This window comes from Manduca sexta, chromosome 22, assembly GCF_014839805.1.
Source record: "Manduca sexta isolate Smith_Timp_Sample1 chromosome 22, JHU_Msex_v1.0, whole genome shotgun sequence".
Classification (NCBI taxonomy): Eukaryota; Metazoa; Arthropoda; class Insecta; order Lepidoptera; family Sphingidae; genus Manduca; species Manduca sexta.
Genome location: NC_051136.1, coordinates 8,125,752 through 8,146,692, shown reverse-complemented (window position 1 = coordinate 8,146,692; position 20,941 = coordinate 8,125,752). Strand labels below are relative to the sequence as shown.

The 20,941-nt window shown below is 31.9% G+C and overlaps 4 protein-coding genes across 15 annotated transcripts; 2 read left to right on the top strand and 2 right to left on the bottom strand.

Moving 5' to 3' along the window:
• The first annotated feature begins 1,787 nt into the window (after positions 1–1,787).
• Positions 1,788–2,442, top strand: LOC115452326 (probable 28S ribosomal protein S6, mitochondrial). The gene has a single exon (XM_030180829.2). The coding sequence runs from the start codon at positions 1,928–1,930 to the stop codon at positions 2,378–2,380; it is 453 nt and encodes a 150-aa protein (XP_030036689.1). The 5' UTR covers positions 1,788–1,927; the 3' UTR covers positions 2,381–2,442.
• Positions 2,443–3,396: 954 nt separating this feature from the next.
• On the bottom strand, positions 3,397–9,597 carry LOC115452324 (Bardet-Biedl syndrome 7 protein homolog). Of its 9 annotated transcripts, none has more exons than XM_030180822.2 (16): positions 9,527–9,597; positions 8,980–9,165; positions 8,775–8,892; positions 7,655–7,769; positions 7,053–7,182; positions 6,778–6,971; positions 6,504–6,684; positions 6,239–6,417; positions 5,917–6,034; positions 5,232–5,372; positions 4,920–5,161; positions 4,683–4,844; positions 4,062–4,171; positions 3,879–3,981; positions 3,664–3,779; positions 3,397–3,584 (listed from the first exon to the last, which is right to left on the bottom strand). In XM_030180822.2, exons 2-16 carry the CDS (start codon positions 9,079–9,081, stop codon positions 3,424–3,426), a joined length of 2,172 nt encoding a protein of 723 aa, XP_030036682.2. In that variant the 5' UTR covers positions 9,082–9,165; positions 9,527–9,597; the 3' UTR covers positions 3,397–3,423. The 9 variants fall into 9 exon arrangements, with proteins under 9 accessions (XP_030036682.2, XP_030036681.2, XP_030036680.2 ...); XM_030180821.2 differs by lacking the exon at positions 9,527–9,597 and adding an exon at positions 9,293–9,486; XM_030180820.2 differs by lacking the exon at positions 9,527–9,597 and adding an exon at positions 9,332–9,486.
• Positions 9,123–13,980, top strand: LOC115448881 (translation initiation factor eIF-2B subunit epsilon). Of its 4 annotated transcripts, none has more exons than XM_037441293.1 (11): positions 9,123–9,208; positions 10,041–10,154; positions 10,225–10,349; positions 10,646–10,837; positions 10,993–11,176; positions 11,536–11,780; positions 12,214–12,333; positions 12,417–12,724; positions 13,010–13,189; positions 13,268–13,548; positions 13,685–13,980. In XM_037441293.1, exons 2-11 carry the CDS (start codon positions 10,062–10,064, stop codon positions 13,892–13,894), a joined length of 1,938 nt encoding a protein of 645 aa, XP_037297190.1. In that variant the 5' UTR covers positions 9,123–9,208; positions 10,041–10,061; the 3' UTR covers positions 13,895–13,980. The 4 variants fall into 4 exon arrangements, with proteins under 4 accessions (XP_037297190.1, XP_037297191.1, XP_030032331.2 ...); XM_037441294.1 differs by lacking the exon at positions 9,123–9,208 and adding an exon at positions 9,569–9,588; XM_030176471.2 differs by lacking the exon at positions 9,123–9,208 and adding an exon at positions 9,628–9,792.
• LOC115452325 (anaphase-promoting complex subunit 10) lies at positions 13,637–15,351 on the bottom strand. Its single transcript, XM_030180828.2, has 3 exons — positions 15,003–15,351; positions 14,383–14,619; positions 13,637–14,223 (listed from the first exon to the last, which is right to left on the bottom strand). The coding sequence occupies exons 1-3, from the start codon at positions 15,097–15,099 to the stop codon at positions 14,012–14,014; spliced, it is 546 nt and encodes a 181-aa protein (XP_030036688.1). The 5' UTR covers positions 15,100–15,351; the 3' UTR covers positions 13,637–14,011.
• Positions 15,352–20,941: the final 5,590 nt, after the last annotated feature.

Sequence of the window (20,941 nt, the reverse complement as noted above, 5' to 3'; positions counted from 1 at the left end):
TGTCCCATTTAAGTAGCTTCTGTCAAATCACACCTCTTGGGTATCTTTTAATCCCTAAGAAAGTCAGAAAGAACAGAACGTACTGGCTTTCTCCTAAACGAAATTCCGGCCGATTTCTTGTTTGTTACTTACAGCGGTTTCCAATCCTTCCGAAATTTCTAACATTTTCTTAATTTAATAATCTCAATGCTAAACCATTTTTGTGTTTAGTAAATGACGTTTCGGAAGGCATCAAACTGCTGTAAATAGCAAATGAAAATTAGATAAAATTTAGCTCGGAGAAAGCCGGTAGTTCTATAGTTTATTGTAATTTAACAGCTTCTTAACGAGTGCTTTTATATATCCAGACTTCTTTTGGTACTTGAATACCAAATCAGGATATTGATATCTTTTTTTTAGCCTTTATCTAAAATAGCAATTTGCAATGGTTTGTAGTTGACTGACCGAAAAGTGTTTATTTTAGCAGGTCTGTGAATTTACCGTTAGACAAAGTATCTATCGATATCGATAAGATATCAGAAGGGATCGCAACACAATTAAATTTCTTGCTGTCTAAGACAGAGTACACTCAAATGTCATAGTGTTACTTCTATGTTTGTTCTTATTCTGAGATTTTATTCTACTGTCATGGCAACGGGGCGGTCCACAGATTAGGTACTTAGAGAACGCTTGGGCGGTCGACGCTCGGATCCATTCGAAACCACTCAAACCTATTCGGGCCGTGTCAATGCGAGCTGCTAGAGCTGTGACTATAGTAAATACTGCGCTGTTTTTATGTGCAATTTTGTTAGTCTATGACGCGTCTATTTGTAAAACGTCATTGAATAAATGCATTTTATTGGACTGTCGTGGCAAGGGCGGTCGACGCTCGGGCAAATTCCGGCCCACTCGGGCCAAGCGTAGCTTCTCTAAGTAATCTGTGCTCGGGCCGTATCAATGCGAGCTGCTAGGGCAGTATAGGTATGTGACTATAGTATATACGGCGCTGTTATTATGTGAAATTTTGTTAGCTTTGACGCGTCCATTTGTAAAACGTCATTGACTGCAAACTTAAATTATAGTGTTGGCAACACTGTCTCTCACGTGGCGATGGCAACAAGGACCATAAATCCAAATCAGAAACAAATAAACTAAAATCTACACCAAAGATAATTTTAATAACTACCAAAGATAAATCTAAACCTTTCCTACGCCCACATTCGTCAGTAATATCATTGTCTCATTATTATTGTTTTAATGACTAGACAGTATGGTTGATAGATTATAGCCTGTCCTCTGGACTAATTAAAAAAAAATACATTATTATTTGACAGTTCACTTGTGTCTGCTGCAGTGTTGCCAGAAGGTTACATTTCTTACATTTTTCGTTACTTTTGACCCTCTCGCGTAACATGTAAGTAATTTTTATATTTAAGGCAATTTTCGTAACTTTTGAGAACAACGAGATTTGTAATATAAATTATTTATTGTAAACAGTTTACGAACGCATTTCTATTCAACGCATCCAAATTGAACGCGCCTAAAACTGGCGGGTCTAAAAAGTATTTCACTCCATATCACACCTAGGATGGCTCGCCATGACAAAATGAAACGTATTTTGCATGTACTAAAACTTGATTTTGCTTGAGTGTGCGCGCGCACATTTTCTACTACGCGAGTCCCCGCGGTTTCGTCGCTACAGAAATGCTTGCCAAAAGCGCGTAAATTAAAAAAAAAACAATAATGTAACTTTTGCAGCAAAAATGTAACATTTCAGGAAACGAAACGTAACTTACGCCTCAAGGGCCCTGGCAACACTGGTCTGCTGGTATCTATTGCAAAGCAGCTGCAAAGTTTATACATCCATAATATAACCTCTTAATAAAATATAATTCTAAAAACCTATCGTTTGAAAGTTATGTAATAAACAAAACATTAATAAGACAAAATGCCTAGCTACGAATTAGCATTGATGTTGCGGGCCATGCCAAAGGCAGAACTAAAGACTACATTGAAGCGTGTGGCTAATGCTATTTTCGACCGTGGAGGTCTTATAAGAAACATTGAAAACTTGGGAATGAGATCAATGCCATACAAAACCAGCTCTCACGGGTTGGTGCATCGCGAAGCCAATTACTTTATATTCAAAATCAGTACACCGACACAATCTATGGCAGATTTGAGAGAAGAATACAGCAGAGACGTCGATATCATAAGGCAGCGAGTATTTAAGGCTGCAGAGAACAATAATAGCACTTGCACTCTTGAAGAAGAACTATTACCGCCTGCGTATCGAGAAGAGGTCCAAAAAATGATAGAAATAGGAAAAACTCAAGTAAATCCATTCACATATAAATTTAAATACAATTCTGGTCTTGATTATTATCCATTCCAAAAGTAATTTTGGATACATAGTAACTTATTGTATATATATTGTAGAAATAAAATTACAATTTAGGTTCACATTGTTTTTTTTTTTTTGTATTCTTAAATTATAATATTTAAAGCTAAAATTTGGTGCGATGACTGGGTGTTTTAGAGCTGCTCACCTAAGGGTGAACTAATCATTGAAAAACTGTAATCATTCCAAGAAAAGCTTTATCAGGAGTAGACCTTAAAGCAACCCTTATATTATTAGAGGTTCAAGAATCTTCCTCCACTTTTCCTTATCCCCCTTTCATTTTCGGTTAGCAGAACACATTTTAACAAACATTGCAGAAATTATATCATATCTGCTGTGTAGTTGAGAATCGTGTGTACTTTTAAAAAAAAACCTGCACTATATGTCTCCCAACCTGGAATCCAAACACAGAAACTCTACAACTCAGATTGCTATTACATTATTGGATTAAGAATGTTATTAATTAAATAATTTATTTGAACTTATGAAATGTTATGCTTTATTTAGACTGTTAATTTATACTCTCCCATAAAGGTGATTTCAGTTGTTTGCTCTTTAAATAGAGCAACACTTGAGTTGATCATAACAATAGTTAATTGAAACAATTCTAATAAAATATATCATAGTAGTAATGAGTATGATACTTATTTAAATTCCAAGTGCAATCCAGTCTCGTAAGTAAGATTAAAGTTGTTTATTTATTAATGGCCATTTATGTCTATCATGTTAATATCCTTTTATGACCCAACCAAGGACCAAGAATGTAGACATTATAGGAGTGCAACAAAAATGAGGATGACGGAGTTAGACCAACATTTAAACACTGAATAAACCAGTAGTTCCTGAGATAAGCGCATTGAAACAAACAAACAAACTCTTCAACTTTATACAATAGTATTGATTCATAAGAATGCTCCCATTACATGAGAAAATACTCTTGTATATGTATATTCTCAAATGTTTGATACATTTATAAGACCATACAAAAATTAAAAACAGTAAATCAGTTTTTTGATTTTTATTATGTAGGAATTGTAAATTAATTAATATTCATTTGTTGAAACTGGGTTATGAGACAATATTTTAAAGACATCTTCTAATCTGCATTTCTCCAAAGCAGAACGCAACTGTGCCAACTTATTGTAAATATTTTCAGCATGCAATGAGAGGGCTCGCCAATCTGCATACCATTGCACAACAATATCTAGGAACAAAATGTTGTATTGACATTTATGCTTTATTTTTTAGGATAGCAACATTTATGATTTTTAAAACCAGCTCACCTACAAGCTCATCAAAATATGTTTCTGGAATTTCTTCCTCACAGGCCATCCGAGTGTAGTCTTCACACAGCATTGACATTTTACCATTTAAAGCTGATGCATCCAATTCTAGTGCACTAAAGTAGTTACAGAATAAATTTCATACTTCATTATTCAAATCATATTTATGATTTATATTATCTACCTATAATTTGTAGATTATTAGTGTTACTTACGCTAATGCCTTTTGCAAGTTAACATCTTCATTCATTTTATATTCTAATATATATTGATTTTGCAGAGATTTAAAAGCTTTATAGCAATAATCATTTGGTATATCTGAAAATATAGGACATGACCATTTTTAAATGTACTTAACAATTTAAATACATTATTTATTTCACAATAAATGCACAAACCACATGAAATTTCCACACGCATATTCTTTTCGATTGAGTAGTTGGATAATATGTTTCTAATAACAGCTATTGTGGATATGTTATTGGATTTAAATACAGCTAATCCTTTTCTGAAACATAAAATTATCCATATAATTTAAATCACACTAATATAAACGACATGACATATTCAATTAGTACAGGGGTGGATTTAGATGGATTTCTCTACTAAATTATTATAGTATCATAATAGGTAGGTACTTGTTTCCAGAAAACGTTAACACAAGTAGTTTTATTATTTCAGAATATGAAACGATTTTTTAATAGGACACACTGCAATTCAAACTCTCGTAGATACCTATCGCTCTTTTGTCAAGTCACATAAGAACGTTCTTCAGAAAGGTGAATCTAATTTGATGGAAAAACGGATGAAAATTTAAAAGTAAAAGTAAAAACAATTCTCTCCCTTTTGAATCGTTCGAGTTTTACTTACTCGATCCTAATTTGCAATATTCTGTGCATCACTACAGCAAATTTTAAGAATCTCGGCAATGTCTCGTTGTGACAGATGCAATTTTTTTCAGTAGAACATTTCGATAGAATATACATCAATCATCATACAACATCGATAGATACACTTACTGATAGTGACAAATTACGACTGTCCCCAAAAGAGCATGTGAACGTGCAAAACATACACTAACTGCTGGCCTTGGCAGATCACCCGGTAATACTTCCGATAGCCATGAGGTCATTTCAGCTACAGAAAAATTTCCCGATAATTGCAATTGGCACCAACTAAACCTAGAACATGTGAATATTCAAATTGTGTTTTCAAGAATAGTATGTACTACATAGATTGTGCCATTTTGTTCTTACTTTGTCTGTTGCTCTTCATTGATATCGGTATCTTCGTGCTTTGAATAATAAGACAACGCCGGTAATGTAACTGATATCAAACGAGCAACTCTTGGTGCTCCTGCTGGTAATATATAAATCTTCACACACGTAGACTCCAACTTTGATAACGATGATGAATTTAATTTATTTCTCATGCGTATCCACGAACGTCTTGTACCAGCTTGGCATCTTACTGTTGCCAGGAGGTCCGATGCTGTCTTCTGATGAAACACTTATATATAATATTTAGGTACATGTTACACAGGTACTTACTTAAAAGAAAATTGTTACCTCTGAAGTACACATGCTGAGAACCGCTGTGTTGTCAGTCATCATATCTAATTTTTGGTTACAGTAAACGAATAGTATATCCAATGACACAGCCGATGTAATCCTGATCTCTTGCCAGCCATCACGCTTTGCTCCTACTATCTGGATGAATCCGTAGAATCAAAAATTACTTAAAGGTAAGATGTTCCCGATTGTTTAATGTTTAAACAATATTGGGCAATTCCGCGAAATGCTTACCAAATAGAATAGTTACTATTAGTTTCTAAGTAGTTTGACTTTATTGATTTGATATTTACAGTACTTACATCAATTCATGTTTTTTATTACTAAATCAATTTTTATAACATACGATGCTGTGTATTATATGTGTATGCCATAAATATGACTTGAGGGGAAGAGTAACTGGGACTTTCTAGAACATTTCCACTGCAGCGGACATAATATAGACCTTCATCTTATTATTTTTGTGGTTCATAATATATCCTTATACGATGGACATTTTATTATTAAGTACACCTATTTATATAGATACCCTTACCGCTTACCATCAGACGAAGAGCTGGCTCGTCACTAATAATTTGTCCAAAAAATGTGACAAATTCATTGGGGATTATTCTATTAATATTGAGATTTCTTGTCGGTTATTAGACGCCTTATGTAGTAAATATGTCAATCTTATTTGTACCTCATATTGTAAGTCCAATAGCGGAGGAGTGGATAATCCTGCATTTAAAGATCGTGTGCTTTTTTGATACTTGTCACGTTCATTAGCAGTTTGTTTTTCTAATCTTGTTATTTCTAATCTATAGAAACAAAGATATAATTGTTTAAAATTTATCAAAATAATATCTACTACGGTTCTTGTACGCCTAATTGGGTACGTACCTATGTTCAAAAAACAAGATAATTTTGCCATGTTATTTAGGTAATTCGTGGCAAGTAACCATAGAAAAGTTCGTTTGCATAAACAATTGAGTGTAAGAGAAAATAAAATAAAAATATCATACTCTAATTTCCCTCGACGTGCAGCTAAATTTTCCAACGGTGTCTTATTAAGGATCGCTTCAGATATCTGATGATTTGTTCTTAATGCAAATATTCTTCCAGAAAACGTTGCCACGAGCAGTTCTCCTTCTTCAGTTCCCACATAACCGCCAGCTACAGACGAAACTGGTTCACCAGAGAACTGAGAATAAGTAAGTATAGTATAATAGAATGGTAAATTGAATGCTACTTTAAACTTTGCTATAATTAAATATAAAATATACACACATAAGTAAATTTAAGTCTAGGTTTATCTTTAATATTTTCAATATCTACGAGGTACAGCTGTACAGAGCCATCGTGACGACCGACCGCCAAGTGGTAGTTACCATTGCTAGTGTACCAGCCGAGACAACCAACTGACCCTAAGCCTCTGTCTTCGACTAGACATATATGCGATAAAGTTGATCTGAAAAGCACAGAATTGTGTATTGTATAACAAATTTAGTTGACACCCATACTTTATGAGTAAAGTAAGATTTATTCTTAACTAATTACTTACTCTTCGTAAATGATAAGACCTATAGAACCATCACTAGCGCCGTAAAATGAAAATATCTCTGAAGTATACATTTGAGGTGGAGTAAGTAATCGAGTGGGTCCAGAGGGAATAGAGGCACGTGCCGTCATTTGTCCATTTTCAAATATAGCAGCACCTTTATTTGCAATTAGTACCAGAATTCGAATTCGACCATTCTGAAAAATAATACAATATAATATAAGAAAGGAAATTCCTTTCTATTATTAAAAGTTATTTTCAATTTTAAAAATACTAACATTTGGAGCAGAATACGCAGCTATATCCAACACTCTATCGTCACAAATGTATGACTGATATTCACGTAAATCTCTGTAGTACATTACGGTGCGTCCGCTACATATTATTAAATCACCTCCAAGTACACACCTACAAAATAGCATTAATCAAACCAGACCAGTCACTCGCTATGTCATATTATAAAGAATCCGCAGCTAACCGACGATTTTAAATAACGATTCCAATCGTTACCTTTAGATTAAAAGCAAAACTGAACCAATCAGAATTTAGTTTCTTTGTCAAGTCTCCCGACAACATATTTAGAATGGTTTCTTCTTGGCACTAAACCGAGATTATTTATTGGAATCCTTTGTTAAAATTAGCCATTAACTTGACTGTCCTCAGAAAATATAAGTCACCACTATACCAAAACCATTACTACTAATAGTTACTTGTGTATTAAACAATACGAATGTGCTTCCAGGATATTAAAACGGCATTAGTGAACTAGGTTGTCTACATTCCTAAATAATGTTTTTTTTACAATAGGTAAGTGAAACACCTACGTGAAAACACTAATAGCTAGGTATGAACATAATTTTATTATAGTTGCTATAATTACATGGAGGTAATAGTTTCGGATTGTGCAGTTTCCAGTGTAAGAAACACTTTTCCTTTCCTCGTATATCCTTTGACTTCATTACCTGAAGCTGCAAATATTTTGTCATTCTGCGACCCTGTAAATATAAACTTATAAACTTATAAGAATGTCAATATTGTTATAAACAAATAATAAATCTACCTATTTAGAGTGACAGCGTTCGTTACTAATATTTTACCTAACGAGGGTAGTACTTTTTCTTTGTGTTTTTGCTATCGTGAGGCACTTGGAAGCGCGAGGTCCTAGACGGCTGCTCCATTCTCCACCCCTTAATATTTTGGCATACAAATGTTCTAGCTAAACGTGCGTAATAGCAAGGCAATTCACGTCTGCGCCGACAGGCTAAACTCGCCTCATTGCAGCAATAATCAGATACACAAAACAATTCCGATTTTTTAATGGTCGCCTACGTATGACGCGTCAATCTCCCGATAATTATTTGCGTACGATTCTTGCTTCAAACGGAAGAAAATTGCTTCATCTAACAGATGCCGCTACTGCTTATTTAAATCCTATTTTGTCAGCCATATTATCTACAACCATACTTATTATATTATTATGTAATTTACCTATGTAGTATCTATTACAAAGTTATTTGTTTCATAGTTTTTAATTTTGCTGTCTTAGATCATCTACTTGGACTTACTTAAATGATATAATATGATTGTAGCGTTGTTATTAAAATGTGTCATTCAATCTTATAAGGATACTAGCTGACCCGACAGACGTCCCGTCTATGAATTTGCAGCGCGCATTCTGTCAATCATCATCATCATCTCAGTCACAGGTTTGATTCTGTCAATCGCTGACAGTTATTTCAAACAATTGACAGTTACATAAAATTTATATTTTCGTTAAGTTTTCTTAAATTTTCTAATTTTCCGCGCAATTTTCAGAATTTTTCTTTCATAAGAACCTTTTCCTGACAATAACAAACACAACAAAAAAAAATAGTGAAATCGGTCCAGCCGTTCATGCGTGCTGTCGTGACCAAGGGAAATAGGGATTCCTTTAATATATATATATATAGATAAGTTCAAACAGTCTAAGCTAATAATTAAAATCTGTTTAATTAAATTACCAGTTGTAAGTTGAACACACGTTATAGGTTTTCCAGGCAGTGTTTTAAAATGTATTATTGGCTCTTCACCTTTTATACTAATACATTGTAAGATCCCATTTTTGTCTCCTACAGCAAACTAAAAGAAATATTATGAATAGATATCTACACTTTTTGTACCAAAATAAAATAATCAAAATAGAATAATAATACTTAAGTTATGTACCTTTTGTTCCGGTTTTTGGTGTGACGCAGGTAATATTTTTAACGTATCGGGGTATGTAATACCGCAAATTGTGTAATCTACGCGAAATAATTCATAATCCATTGTTATGATTAAAGATAGCTGTCTGAGATTCACGTTCCAGTGGTACAAATTGATGGATAACAAAAATACACCGGTCGATAATGCCTAGGAAACAAAGAGCGAAAACACAAATCCGTTACGTTACTATGTAAGTACCTACGGTTAGGTAAACAGAACATACATACTGTAATTTGAAGCATTTCAATAACAAATACATATTAAATTTCGATACCTTCTCATGTAGATTTTAAACATTCATTTTTTAACTTACCCCGGTGCAGTGGGGTAATTTTATTGCAAAGATAGGTATTATGATTGACGCGCTAAGGTCTCGAATTTAATGATACCTGATACGGCAAAGTGACCTTATTGCACCTGATGGTAAACAGAATTGGCATTATGATCCACGTAGAGTATGGACCGACGAGAAATGTTTATCTGCACTCTTACGTAGTATATTACTTACCCTATGATTTACACTACTCGCTAGTTGACACAACTCTGCCGGTGCCTGCGGAAAAAAAAGGCGTGAGTGTGTGCATATTTGTTTTATTTATTAAATAGAAACCGCATTTGAAATGTGGCTGTTAATGTAATGGCCTTTATTATTATTATCATTGCATTGTCGTATCTTACTGGGATGTATGAAATTTTGTTCTGTAGCCGCAACGTATTAAAAATTAGATAACCTCTTTTGAATTGTCAAAAATATTTGGCACTTGCTGGCAATTGGTAATATTTACTACTTACATCTTTTACATTTTGATTTTGCCTAGAAGATATACTATTCTCTATTTATAAGTGTTTGGTGCCACAAAAAATACTTATCAGTAAATCTATACGTACAATATTTAGTGTGTCGTTCAGAATACATGCTTGATTCAAACATGAATACTTATCCTAAGCTTGTATTTTAGTACGATTGTACATCAACATAGATATTATCAAATCCTAACAAAACATATTTCTGATTTCAACAGATATTCTATTAAAAAGTCAACATGGAGATAGACAACGAAAATGTTATTCAAGCCGTCATTATAATGGACACATTCAACAACAATTTTAATCCCATATGTAATGATAAGGCAATGGTAAGATAATCATGAAAGAAAATAAATTTAAATGTAGTATAATGGTCTTGATTATTATTATATTTTATAGGGTTTTCTACAAGTAGCTGGTGTTCCATTGATAGATTATGTGCTCGAGTCATTAGCATTGGGCGGAGTAGATGAAACTATACTGTTCTGTTGTCAATATGGAAATAAAATAAAAGAATATGTCAAGTAAGCTCATTTTATTTACCTTTAATATTTTACTACAGATTTTAAAAAATATGACATGTATTCAATATTTATGCACATTCTCTGTATGCTCATGAAATTTTACTAACACCTATGTAATGTGGTCAAAACCTTTGATAAGTTCCAATTGTATTGTTTCTAGAAACAAATATAGATAGACCATGATTACCCTATATCACCCCATAAGTAGTAGATATTCAGTAATATATTTGATTTAACATTGTATTTTATTTAATATATATATATATATATATATATATAGTTATATTTTTTTATAGGGAATGTAAAGAAAATAAAGCGTCATGGAGTTTAACAATGGATGTCCAGGTGATGATGTCGGATACTTGTCAGACTATGGGTGATGTGATGAGAGAGTTAGACGCTGCTGCTTTACTTAAAGGCTATTTCATATTAGCTGGTGTGAACAGCATTAGCAATATCCATTATGCAACCCTAATGGAACAGCATAAGTAAGTTTTTTGTTGTAAACTATGTATAATTTCATTTAATATGCTTATTTGTTCAAGTTTATACTTTAGTCAGCTAGTGTCCTGTTTCTATTGTAATTAAATTGAATAAAGTGTAAGTAAAGGAAAATATAGATAAATCTCACCTTTTTTTTCAGGCAAACATGCAAAAAAGATAAAGGTGCAGCAATGACTTTAATTTACAAAAAGCTTTCTTGGGAGCATCCTTTGATTAGCTCTGATAAACCACTATTCCTTGTGGCTAATGGAAATACTAATAAAGTGCTTATGCACCAGAAATATAAACAGGGATCCAAAGAAAAAACAGTCTCACTGCCATTGGTATGAAACTAGCCCTATTTTCACATTAAGGTTCTAAAAAAATTATGATAATTGAGATGAGGATTAATTATTAAAATTACTACAATGGGATTCAGTAATCCAATGATTAATTCATAATGCATGTTTCCATCCATATGACCACTGTCAATGTGATCTCAAAATGTTGTTGATGAGAATTAAGATACAATTCACATTGGTATAACAAAGTGTTATAAATTGCACCACTTGAAAATAAAAATTTGTGTTCATGAGTGACATCCAAAATATAAATTTTAAGAAACACTTTTCAGTTGCTAGGCTTGAAAATTACTTATACAAATAAAATTAAAAATATTTATTATTAATATTTTCTTTTTTAGGATATAATTTTAAATCATTCTGAGGTGAAGTTGCATCATGATTTAGCTGATACAAATATAGCTCTGTGCTCACCTACTGTTCCACCATTGTTCTCTGACAACTTTGACTTTCAAACAAGAGATGACTTTATCCATGGAATATTGATAAATGAAGAGATTCTGGCCAGCTCTTTGTACTACATACTTCTAAAATCAAATCAATATGCTGCAACTGTCTCAAATTGGAGAACATATCAAATTATAAGGTACATGTTGACTTTGTCGTAGTGCCAGATTTATAATTTCCCTAACTATAGACCACTCACATTATTCCTAAATAAATGACCAACCATCCAGATTTTTACACGAACATCCCATAATATCTTGTCATTCCCTGTGCAACATCTTTGAACTAGTCCCATAAAGCGTTTAATGCATCCCGCATACCTCTGATCTGCATTATTCTTGGGAGAGCCAAAAAATATAATGTACACTAAATGGTCTGCATTAAATTTTTAGAAAGTTGGCCATGCAGTTCTTTAAAATATACCCTCTTTATAGCCGCGGCCTATAAAGTCTATTGACAAAAGCAACACATGTCTTCAAAAGTAATACTTTGACAAAACGTGTATACATAAATTTTAAAACCATTAAAAAATATGGTTTTTATTTGAAGTATTTTATCAATCTTTCTTACAGCCGCGATATACTCCACAATTGGGCATATCCATTATCCATAGTATCTGGATCATATCATAAAAATAAATATATTGTTACGGGAATGGTCAACTTTGTTGATAAAACTGCAACATTGAGTAGGTAAGTGTTGCACATACTTATTAATATTATGGTTTCAATAATTTTGTCTGAACTTATTTTGCTTAAATAGATTTTTTTTGTAGATCATGCGTACTGGTGGAAGATGTATTAATTGGACCACAAACGCATATTCATGACAACACTGTAGTATCAAAGTCAATTATAGGGAAAAATTGTGTAATTGGTAATAATGTAACTATCAAGGGATGTCACCTTATGGATAATATAGTTGTTAAAGAAAACTGCACCATATTAAATTCATTTATTGATAGCAACTGTGAAATAAAAGCAAATGCAAGCATGGATGGTGCTATTATAGCCTTAAATGTGACCGTAGAAGGAGCTAGTCAACTGACAGGCAGTATAATAGAAAGTTCAGAAAAAGAGAAAGGTTTGTTTGCAAATTTGAACATTTTTTGTTGTACTAGATAAAACTTATTCATTGCATTTCACATATAGTAATATTAAACATCTATTTGCCCAGAGTTAAGTTACTTTTTTTCATTGAAGATATTAGAGAACATTATTATTGTTTTACTTTTTTCCTATTTCTCTATTCTCCAGTAAACTTCAGGAAAATTACACAGTACGACTTGATGTTTATCTCAATAATGCTGTATGCTTACTGAATTAAAATGGATAATATTATATGTATTAACATTATATATTCTTTCAGAGAAAACACTTTTAAAATCGACATCAGAAAGTGGGACAGAATGGGAGGAGTCATCAGGAAGTGGTGATGAAGAAATTATTGGTTTTCATAAGACATGGAGCAGCAGCGAATCTTGTTACTCATCTGATAGTAGTGCTGAATCTATTCTACCATCTTCTCCAATACCTGATGATACAAATAGTTAGTGATCTTTATACCCACAGCAAATCAATGCTATTTGCCCAGGATATGAAATACTAAATTACTTTTTATTTTCAGTTTTCTTACAAGAAGTTATTGATAGCCTTGCTAGAGGTTATGAAGAAAAGTTGAAGTGTGACTATTTAATTTTAGAAATTAATTCATCAAGATATGCATATAACATACAATTACATGAAGTAAATTTCTTTGTTGTGAAGGCATTACTTAGCATCCCAGTGATTTCACAAAATAAGAATATACTTGGAACAATTAAGGATATTTTAAAATATTTTCGGCCAGTTTTGAACAACTATATTAAAACAAAGTCATCAATATTCGATTGCCTAAGGGCTATAGAAGTAAGATATTTTTTTATTACTTTTCAATATTAATTATAAATATTTTTAGCAAGTATTGTATTCATATCTTGTACAAAAAAAAACAAAGTAATATTTACTTAGGAACTTTAATTCTAAGAAACTTTATATTTTTCAGGATAGCTGTATTAAATGTGAGTGGCTTGAGAACAGAGCAGGACAAATTGTTCATTTATTTTATGAAGCAGATGTGGTTGATGAGGACTCACTGATTGAATGGCATGATGAGTTAAAAGAGAGTGAGAGTCCTATTGCCAATCAGACATCAATTGTCAAATTCTTTGATTGGCTTCAAGAAGCAAGTGAAGAAAGTGAAGATTCTGATTAAAAAAATATTTTATTTCATTACACATTATTTTAAAATAGTATGTACGAACATGTAATTCAACTAATATATTGACTTAATTTTAAAAAGACTTGTTTATTATGTATTCAAAGGTTTTGTTTATCTAATTGTTGCATATTGTTGAAACTGGACAGTAGAGAAATTCCTAAATTTATTAAAATCAAATGATGTAGGTTCACATGGTGAATGCACTTTAATTTGTCTCATATGTGTATCTCTGCCATTTTGGTGGTTGCTTAGAACTGCTATTTGGATCATATAAGTTCTGATTGGCCTGTCATGGATGTCCTTAATTGGTATCATCTCCCAACCTAAAAAAATATTTGAAAAAATTATTACCTTCATAACGTATTGTTAGCTGCTTAAAAAGGGGGATTTCATGTTATATTTAAACTTCAGTTAATGTTCTTGTCTGTAAGGTCTGAGTTTTCAATCAGATTAACACCAAGCTTTTCAATTTAGATAATCACCTGATGGTTCAATAAGTTCAATGACTTCTATTTCCTGCAAATCATTAAAGTGAGTACCAGCTCTAATTGAAATCCTGCTTGGTGTATAACTCTCATCCAATTTATAATCTGTATAAATGTAGATATGAGAAACCATAGTCTTTCTTTGAAATTGTATGTTCACTAAGTGTGGTAACTGGCCATCGGACTGCCAGTATGTATCCATGCAATCATCTCTCAGTTGATCTATGCCAAAACCTGAAAGTAGGGAACAAATGTACACTAACTTTTTCAAACTTGTGCTAGTCTGTACAGTTTATGGATGAGTTTCACCTTCTTACAGAATATGATAATGCAGTCCAAACTATTGCCACAATTACTACAAACACGTCTCTGGCTGTCAGCATGCCTACATTAGACAGTAAATTGTCTACCAGCATCATGATCAAGCTTCTTCTAAAGAGTCAGCACACAAACAGCTAATACCCAAACCTTTACTTCTTGATTTTAATAGAGGTTTACGTCCATCCATCGTATTGTTAATTAATCTAAATATGTAAAAAATACTAAGTATATTACGAATAAAATAAATGTTAAAAAATCATTTTGAATTGTTAAACAATTGGTTTAGCTCGAAATACCTGGTTTACATGATGATAAACTCCAAATTGCGTGGTTCCCAACTTCTCGAACGGTTCCAGATCTCTCACTTACCAGTGGATCCTTTTCCACAGGCATATTATAAATAATTTCACGTACTGGTATTATAGTTAAATATGTTCAAAGCGAAATAATAATTAATAATTGTAAACGTATTTATATAATTAATAATTGTAATCATCTAGTTTATTTGTCTCTGATTGTAATGATTCAATTTTTTTTTAATTGGTCCTTATTAGACAGGCTATCGTCTTTCGACCATACTGCCTAGTCGTACGTATAACAATTGTAAATGTATATAATAATTCTCTTTGGTATAATGATTGTAAATTGTATCACTCTTTAGTTTATATATACAACAAGCAAAGAGAATAACAATATTTTTTTATTTATATGTGTCCAAGTGATAAGCTTTTAACCATAGTCCATACCTCACTCGATACCTTGTTATGAGACTCGATACCTCCTAAAAATAGATTTTTTTTTTTTTTAAAATGAGGCATTGCATTGTCGTCGCTGACGTCTATTATCAAGAAGTTTATTACTATTACTACACTGATAAACGTCAGTGCTTGTGGCATTTTGTATACAGGCTTGATACCAATGACTAAATATAAAGAGGACAGACCTCAAAAGTTAGCTATATGAATAAGTTATATTTATGTTAGGGAAATCGACGCAGAATTGACAACATTTCAAAATGTAAACGTGCTTAAGGTTATAGCTCAAGGTCCATTTTCATACATTTTGTTTCACCTTTAATCTGGGTAACTAAACAAGTATTGGCAAGTAAAGAATTTAAATTCACGTCTAGTTAGTGATTAGTTCTCGCAGTTGAAAGAAAAACGTAAAAATAATTAATAATCATGGATATTTCGGCCTTTAAAATTTCGTCATATTAAATTTTAAAGGCCGAAATATCCATGATTATTTCGTCATATTAAATTAAAAATAAACCAAATACATATTTCTTTACATTTTGAGAAGATATGCATAAACCACACGTTTAATTAACGCGAGTAAAGATAACTGTTTTCCAACAATATTCCCGATAAGTAAAATAGTAATGATTATTATACTTCACCTAATAGTAATATTACTTTAATATATTGCTATGAATAAAATTAGAATTGTTACATAAAAGAATAGATAAACATAAAAGAAACAACATAAAGATGAAATGTAAGATATATTTTTACAAATGGCGGTCTTATGTTTCGAGCAACCTTTGCATGCACGGAAATAGATACATAATCATATTGTTGTTATTGCAAATAATTATTATAATTGATTATCTTAACCACCATTTTTACGGTCATTGATTTTAGTTTGCTGAACCATAGTTATGTTTCTCGATCAAAGAGCATAATAATAAAATAAAATAAAACCAACCAAATAATTGCTGGCTACGCTATCTTATTCCATTTATCATGTATTAAATAAATATCTTAATCTGTAACTTAAATTTTTAGCAAGGAATAGTGCAACATACAAATATATATCAAACACAACTGGATGTTTGTCACAACAGGTACTGCTTTGTTTAACAATTGTTACTTATAAATCAGTTTCAGTTTGTTTGTTTATATTATGGTTTGTTATATTTATATTATGGTAGTTCCTAACCCCTTTCGTATTTGATCTTTTTGGGGCTTGTTTGTCTCTCTTAATTCTTCGATGTCGATACAAAATTTTCGGTACTAGCATATCACTATTGTAAGGGGCGGAGTCGGCACCATTTTATGCATTAAATGTGCCGCATGTCACGTGACCATATCACCCATCCTCTATACTTCTTTTATCATTGCGCAAGGCGGTCCCAGTGTGTTGAAGTAAACGAAATAGTGCCATATGCGAAGAAAGCAATTATTTTTGTCTTTTTTTGTTGCGTTCCAAATAAGCTTTGAGTAAAAGAGATAGACATATATATTGACAATTCTGCGTCGATTTCCCTAACATAAATATAACTTATTCATATAGCTAACTTTTGAGGCCTGTCCTCTTTATATTTAGTCATTGGTCACAACTGACACTTTCAACGAGAGAGACAGAAACAAAAAAACTGTCACTTCATTTTTTTTTACTGCAAAGCAAAGGTCATTGCGTTTTGAGCCGTATATGTGACGTCATTTGGAGCTTACGTCGTTTTAGAATAAAACAAAATTCAATGTGAAAATCATGAATGAAAATATCTGCATTTCGAAAAAAGAAAAAATATGGGTCTCATCATTTTAGATCTAGTTTCATAACATATAAACATTTTGGTATGTTGAAAAAATGAAATGTTGTCAATTGTTAATATATATGTCTATCTCTTTTACTCAAAGCTTATTTGGAACAAAACAAAAAAAGACAAAAATAATTGCTTTCTTCGAATATGGCACTATTTCGTTTACTTCAACACACTGGGACCGCCTTGCGGCAAAAACGCCATTTATTGCAGCCCAGTCAGCAAGTACATGTAGTGTCAGACGATGTAAACAAATCTTCATAAATATTGAATTTAAAGTAATATAAGGTCAGGTGGGGCAAGTGCGCCGACGGGGTAAGTGCACCTGCCCATAAAAAATCGAAAACTATTGATGTTATACAATTACCACAATCTTATATCTATGCTACAAACTGAAATACAGTTCCACTAAAAACCATAAATGGCTCTGTTCATTTTAATAAGATTTATTCGCCATTTTATTTTAAGTGTCATTTAGACCTGTAAACAGAGATGACCCCGTGAAAGATAACATCAAATATTTTAAGATATTTAACATATTTCTGTAAACTAGTAAGGTGAGTACATAGTTTAAACCTTTTATTTTAACTTCCTGCCTGAATTTTATTTATATACACTAAATTAAAGGACTTTTTAGCAATGCGAAAATTGTACCCCAAAATTGTCGAGTAGGGCAAGTACGCCACAGTTACTAGTCGTATGGCGCACTTGCCCCTGAACCATATATTACCAACCTTTTTTGAAAATATGTTTTACTATTATTATTAAAATGTAATATTATATTTTGTTTTGAGCCAACTTAAATAAAAGGGCGTATTAGTTAATTCGTTTTTACAAAAGAAAACATGAAATACCTTGGTCTAGAGCAACTTTACGTGACGAGGTTGCAACTGCTCGATCAGGCACGTTATCTGGGTATAATGCAGCTAAAACATATTAAATGTCATAAGGCCAAATTCTAAGTAATTGAGTTATAAGGCATTCAAAATTGTTAATTCCTACAATTTTGTATGTTTTTTTAGTTTTTAGAAATAAAATGGATTTTGTATTAGGGCTACCATTTTTTATTCCAACATATCCGCACACAAAACTCTAATATTAATATCTAAATATAGCAAAAAAAAATCTAAAATGTTTTGAAGCCCTGATTTACAAATATATGGCGCACTTACCCCGAATATGATTTGACAGCCATAGTTTGTTATAATATTGAGTGATTAAAAATTATCCAAGAGCAATGCGAGTAAAACTTATTTCTCTATGGACTAAAATGAGTGTTTTCTTTATAATGTTTCATATTGGCCTTTTTTTTACACAGGCGCACTTACCCCATTTCCGGAAGCAAGTACTACCATTTTTTTTACTTTGAGCAAAATATTATTAATTTATGGTCCGATTTCTTTGAATGGCTATGGGTTGTTATCACAAAATACCAAATATTCTCAAATTAATAAAATTACATTCTTAAGTCAGCACAAAAAGAAATTATTTTACATTGAATCCAGCTATGAAAATTTTATGGCGCACTTCCCCCGACTGACCTTAATCATATTCTCAATTGTTTATATTGTTTATTAGTGTATTTGTTAAGTTTCGAAAATGACTCTGTGTTGTGTGAAAGGATGCAAATCGAATTCACGCAAGAAAGACCCCAAAATATCTTTTCATAGGTTAGTACTGTTTTTACCGGAAATTTGTAAATATCTTTGTATATTTACTTTTTGGACGTGTTTTTATCAATTAAAATTATATGTGGATCTTGTTTGATAAGCTTTGAACCCTTTTAGGCGTGATTTATATACATTCAAATCATTATGTTTGTTTACATACGAGCTTAGGGATGGGTGGATTTGTTTAGAAATTATTGATATCGATATTTTAATAGACGCCCGTTTATCAGTTACGGTTTTTGTCTTTGAAAGAATGTTAGAGCACACATCAATATTGTATTGCCCAGAACGCCAAACTAAGTGAAATTAGAATATTTTTTTAGATTACCAAAAAATTTAAAAACCAAGGCAAAATGAATTGAGAATTTATTGGGTGACGTGATTGGAATCCTACACTAAATACATATATTCGTTCTTTACATTTTGAGAAGAAATGCATAAACCACACATTTAATTAACGCGAGTAAAAGATAACTGTTTTCCAGCTATATTCCCGATAAGTAAAATAGTAATGATTATTATATTTCATCTAATAGTAATATTACTTTAATATATTGCTATGAATAAAATTAGTATTGTTACATAAAAGAATATATAAACATAAAAGAAACAATATAAAGATGAAAACAACAAAATGATGAAAACCTTTGCATGCACGGAAAAAGATATATAATCATATTGTTTTTATTGCAAATAATTATTATAATTGATTATCTTAAGGTGGTAGCTCAAGGTTTAATATGACGAAATTTTAAAGGCAGAAATATCCATGATTATTAATTATTTTTACATTTTTCTTTCAACTGCGAGAACTAATCACTAACTAGACGTGAATTTAAATTCTTTACTTGCCAATACTTGTTTAGTTACCCAGATTAAAGCCGAAACAAAATGTATGAAAATGGACCTTGAGCTACCACCTTAACCACCATCTTTACGCTCATTGATTTCAGTTTGCTGAAACATAGTTATGTTTCTCGATCAAAGAGCATAATAATAAAATAAAATAAAACCAACCAAATAATTGCTGGCTACGCTGTCTTATTCCATTTATCATGTATTAAGTAAATATCTTAATCTGTACCTTAAATTTTTAGCAAGGAATAGTGCAACATACAAATTTAGATGAAACACAACTGGATGTTTGTCACAACAGGTACTGCTTTTTTTAACAATTGTTACTTATAAATCAGTTTCAGTTTGTTTGTTTATATTATGATTTGTTATAGGTATAGTATGGTAGAACCTAACCCCTTTTGTATTTGATCTTTTTTGGGCTTGTTTGTCTCTCTTTTAATTCTTCGATGTCGATAGAAAATTTTCGGTACTAGCATATCACTACTGCAAGGGGCGGAGTCGGCGCCATGTTATGCATTAAATGTGCCGCATGTCACGTGACCATATCACTCATCCTCTAAGTATATTTATCATATTTTATCATTGCTTGATACAGGCTCAAAAGCCTGTCATATTTTTATATATTTTCAGTAGGATTTTGCATCTCTCCTGGCGCTGTTTATGTCTATTTTCTCTGATCTTAGAATAATAACTGCAAGACGCCACTTAAACGTTCGGCAACCGGGTAAACCTATCTAAGGCCAGATTATTACAGAGGTTTTTTTCCATTCCATTCCCGAACGTACCAGATCTAATACAAAATGGTGTTACCCTACTTTCCCCACACATATGCTGTTTTTTTTCGTGAGTGAATGATAATTATTTACAATTCTTATTATTTTTTTAAGATTGATCTGGAAACCATCGGAAGGACCCCAATCTGGAATTTATTGCGCTTCACTTTGTTTTTATTGTACGCGCTAAGTGATTGTATATTTATTTTTTTATAGCATACGTTTAAACATATCTTTTACTCAATATACTATATGTTTCAGAATTTCCTAAGTACATACATTGAATTGTGCATAATAATAATGATTTGTACATTGTTTATTATTTTTATTTATTTGTCTAGTATAATTTCCCTTCCACATTATATTTATTTTCAAATAATAAGTTAACA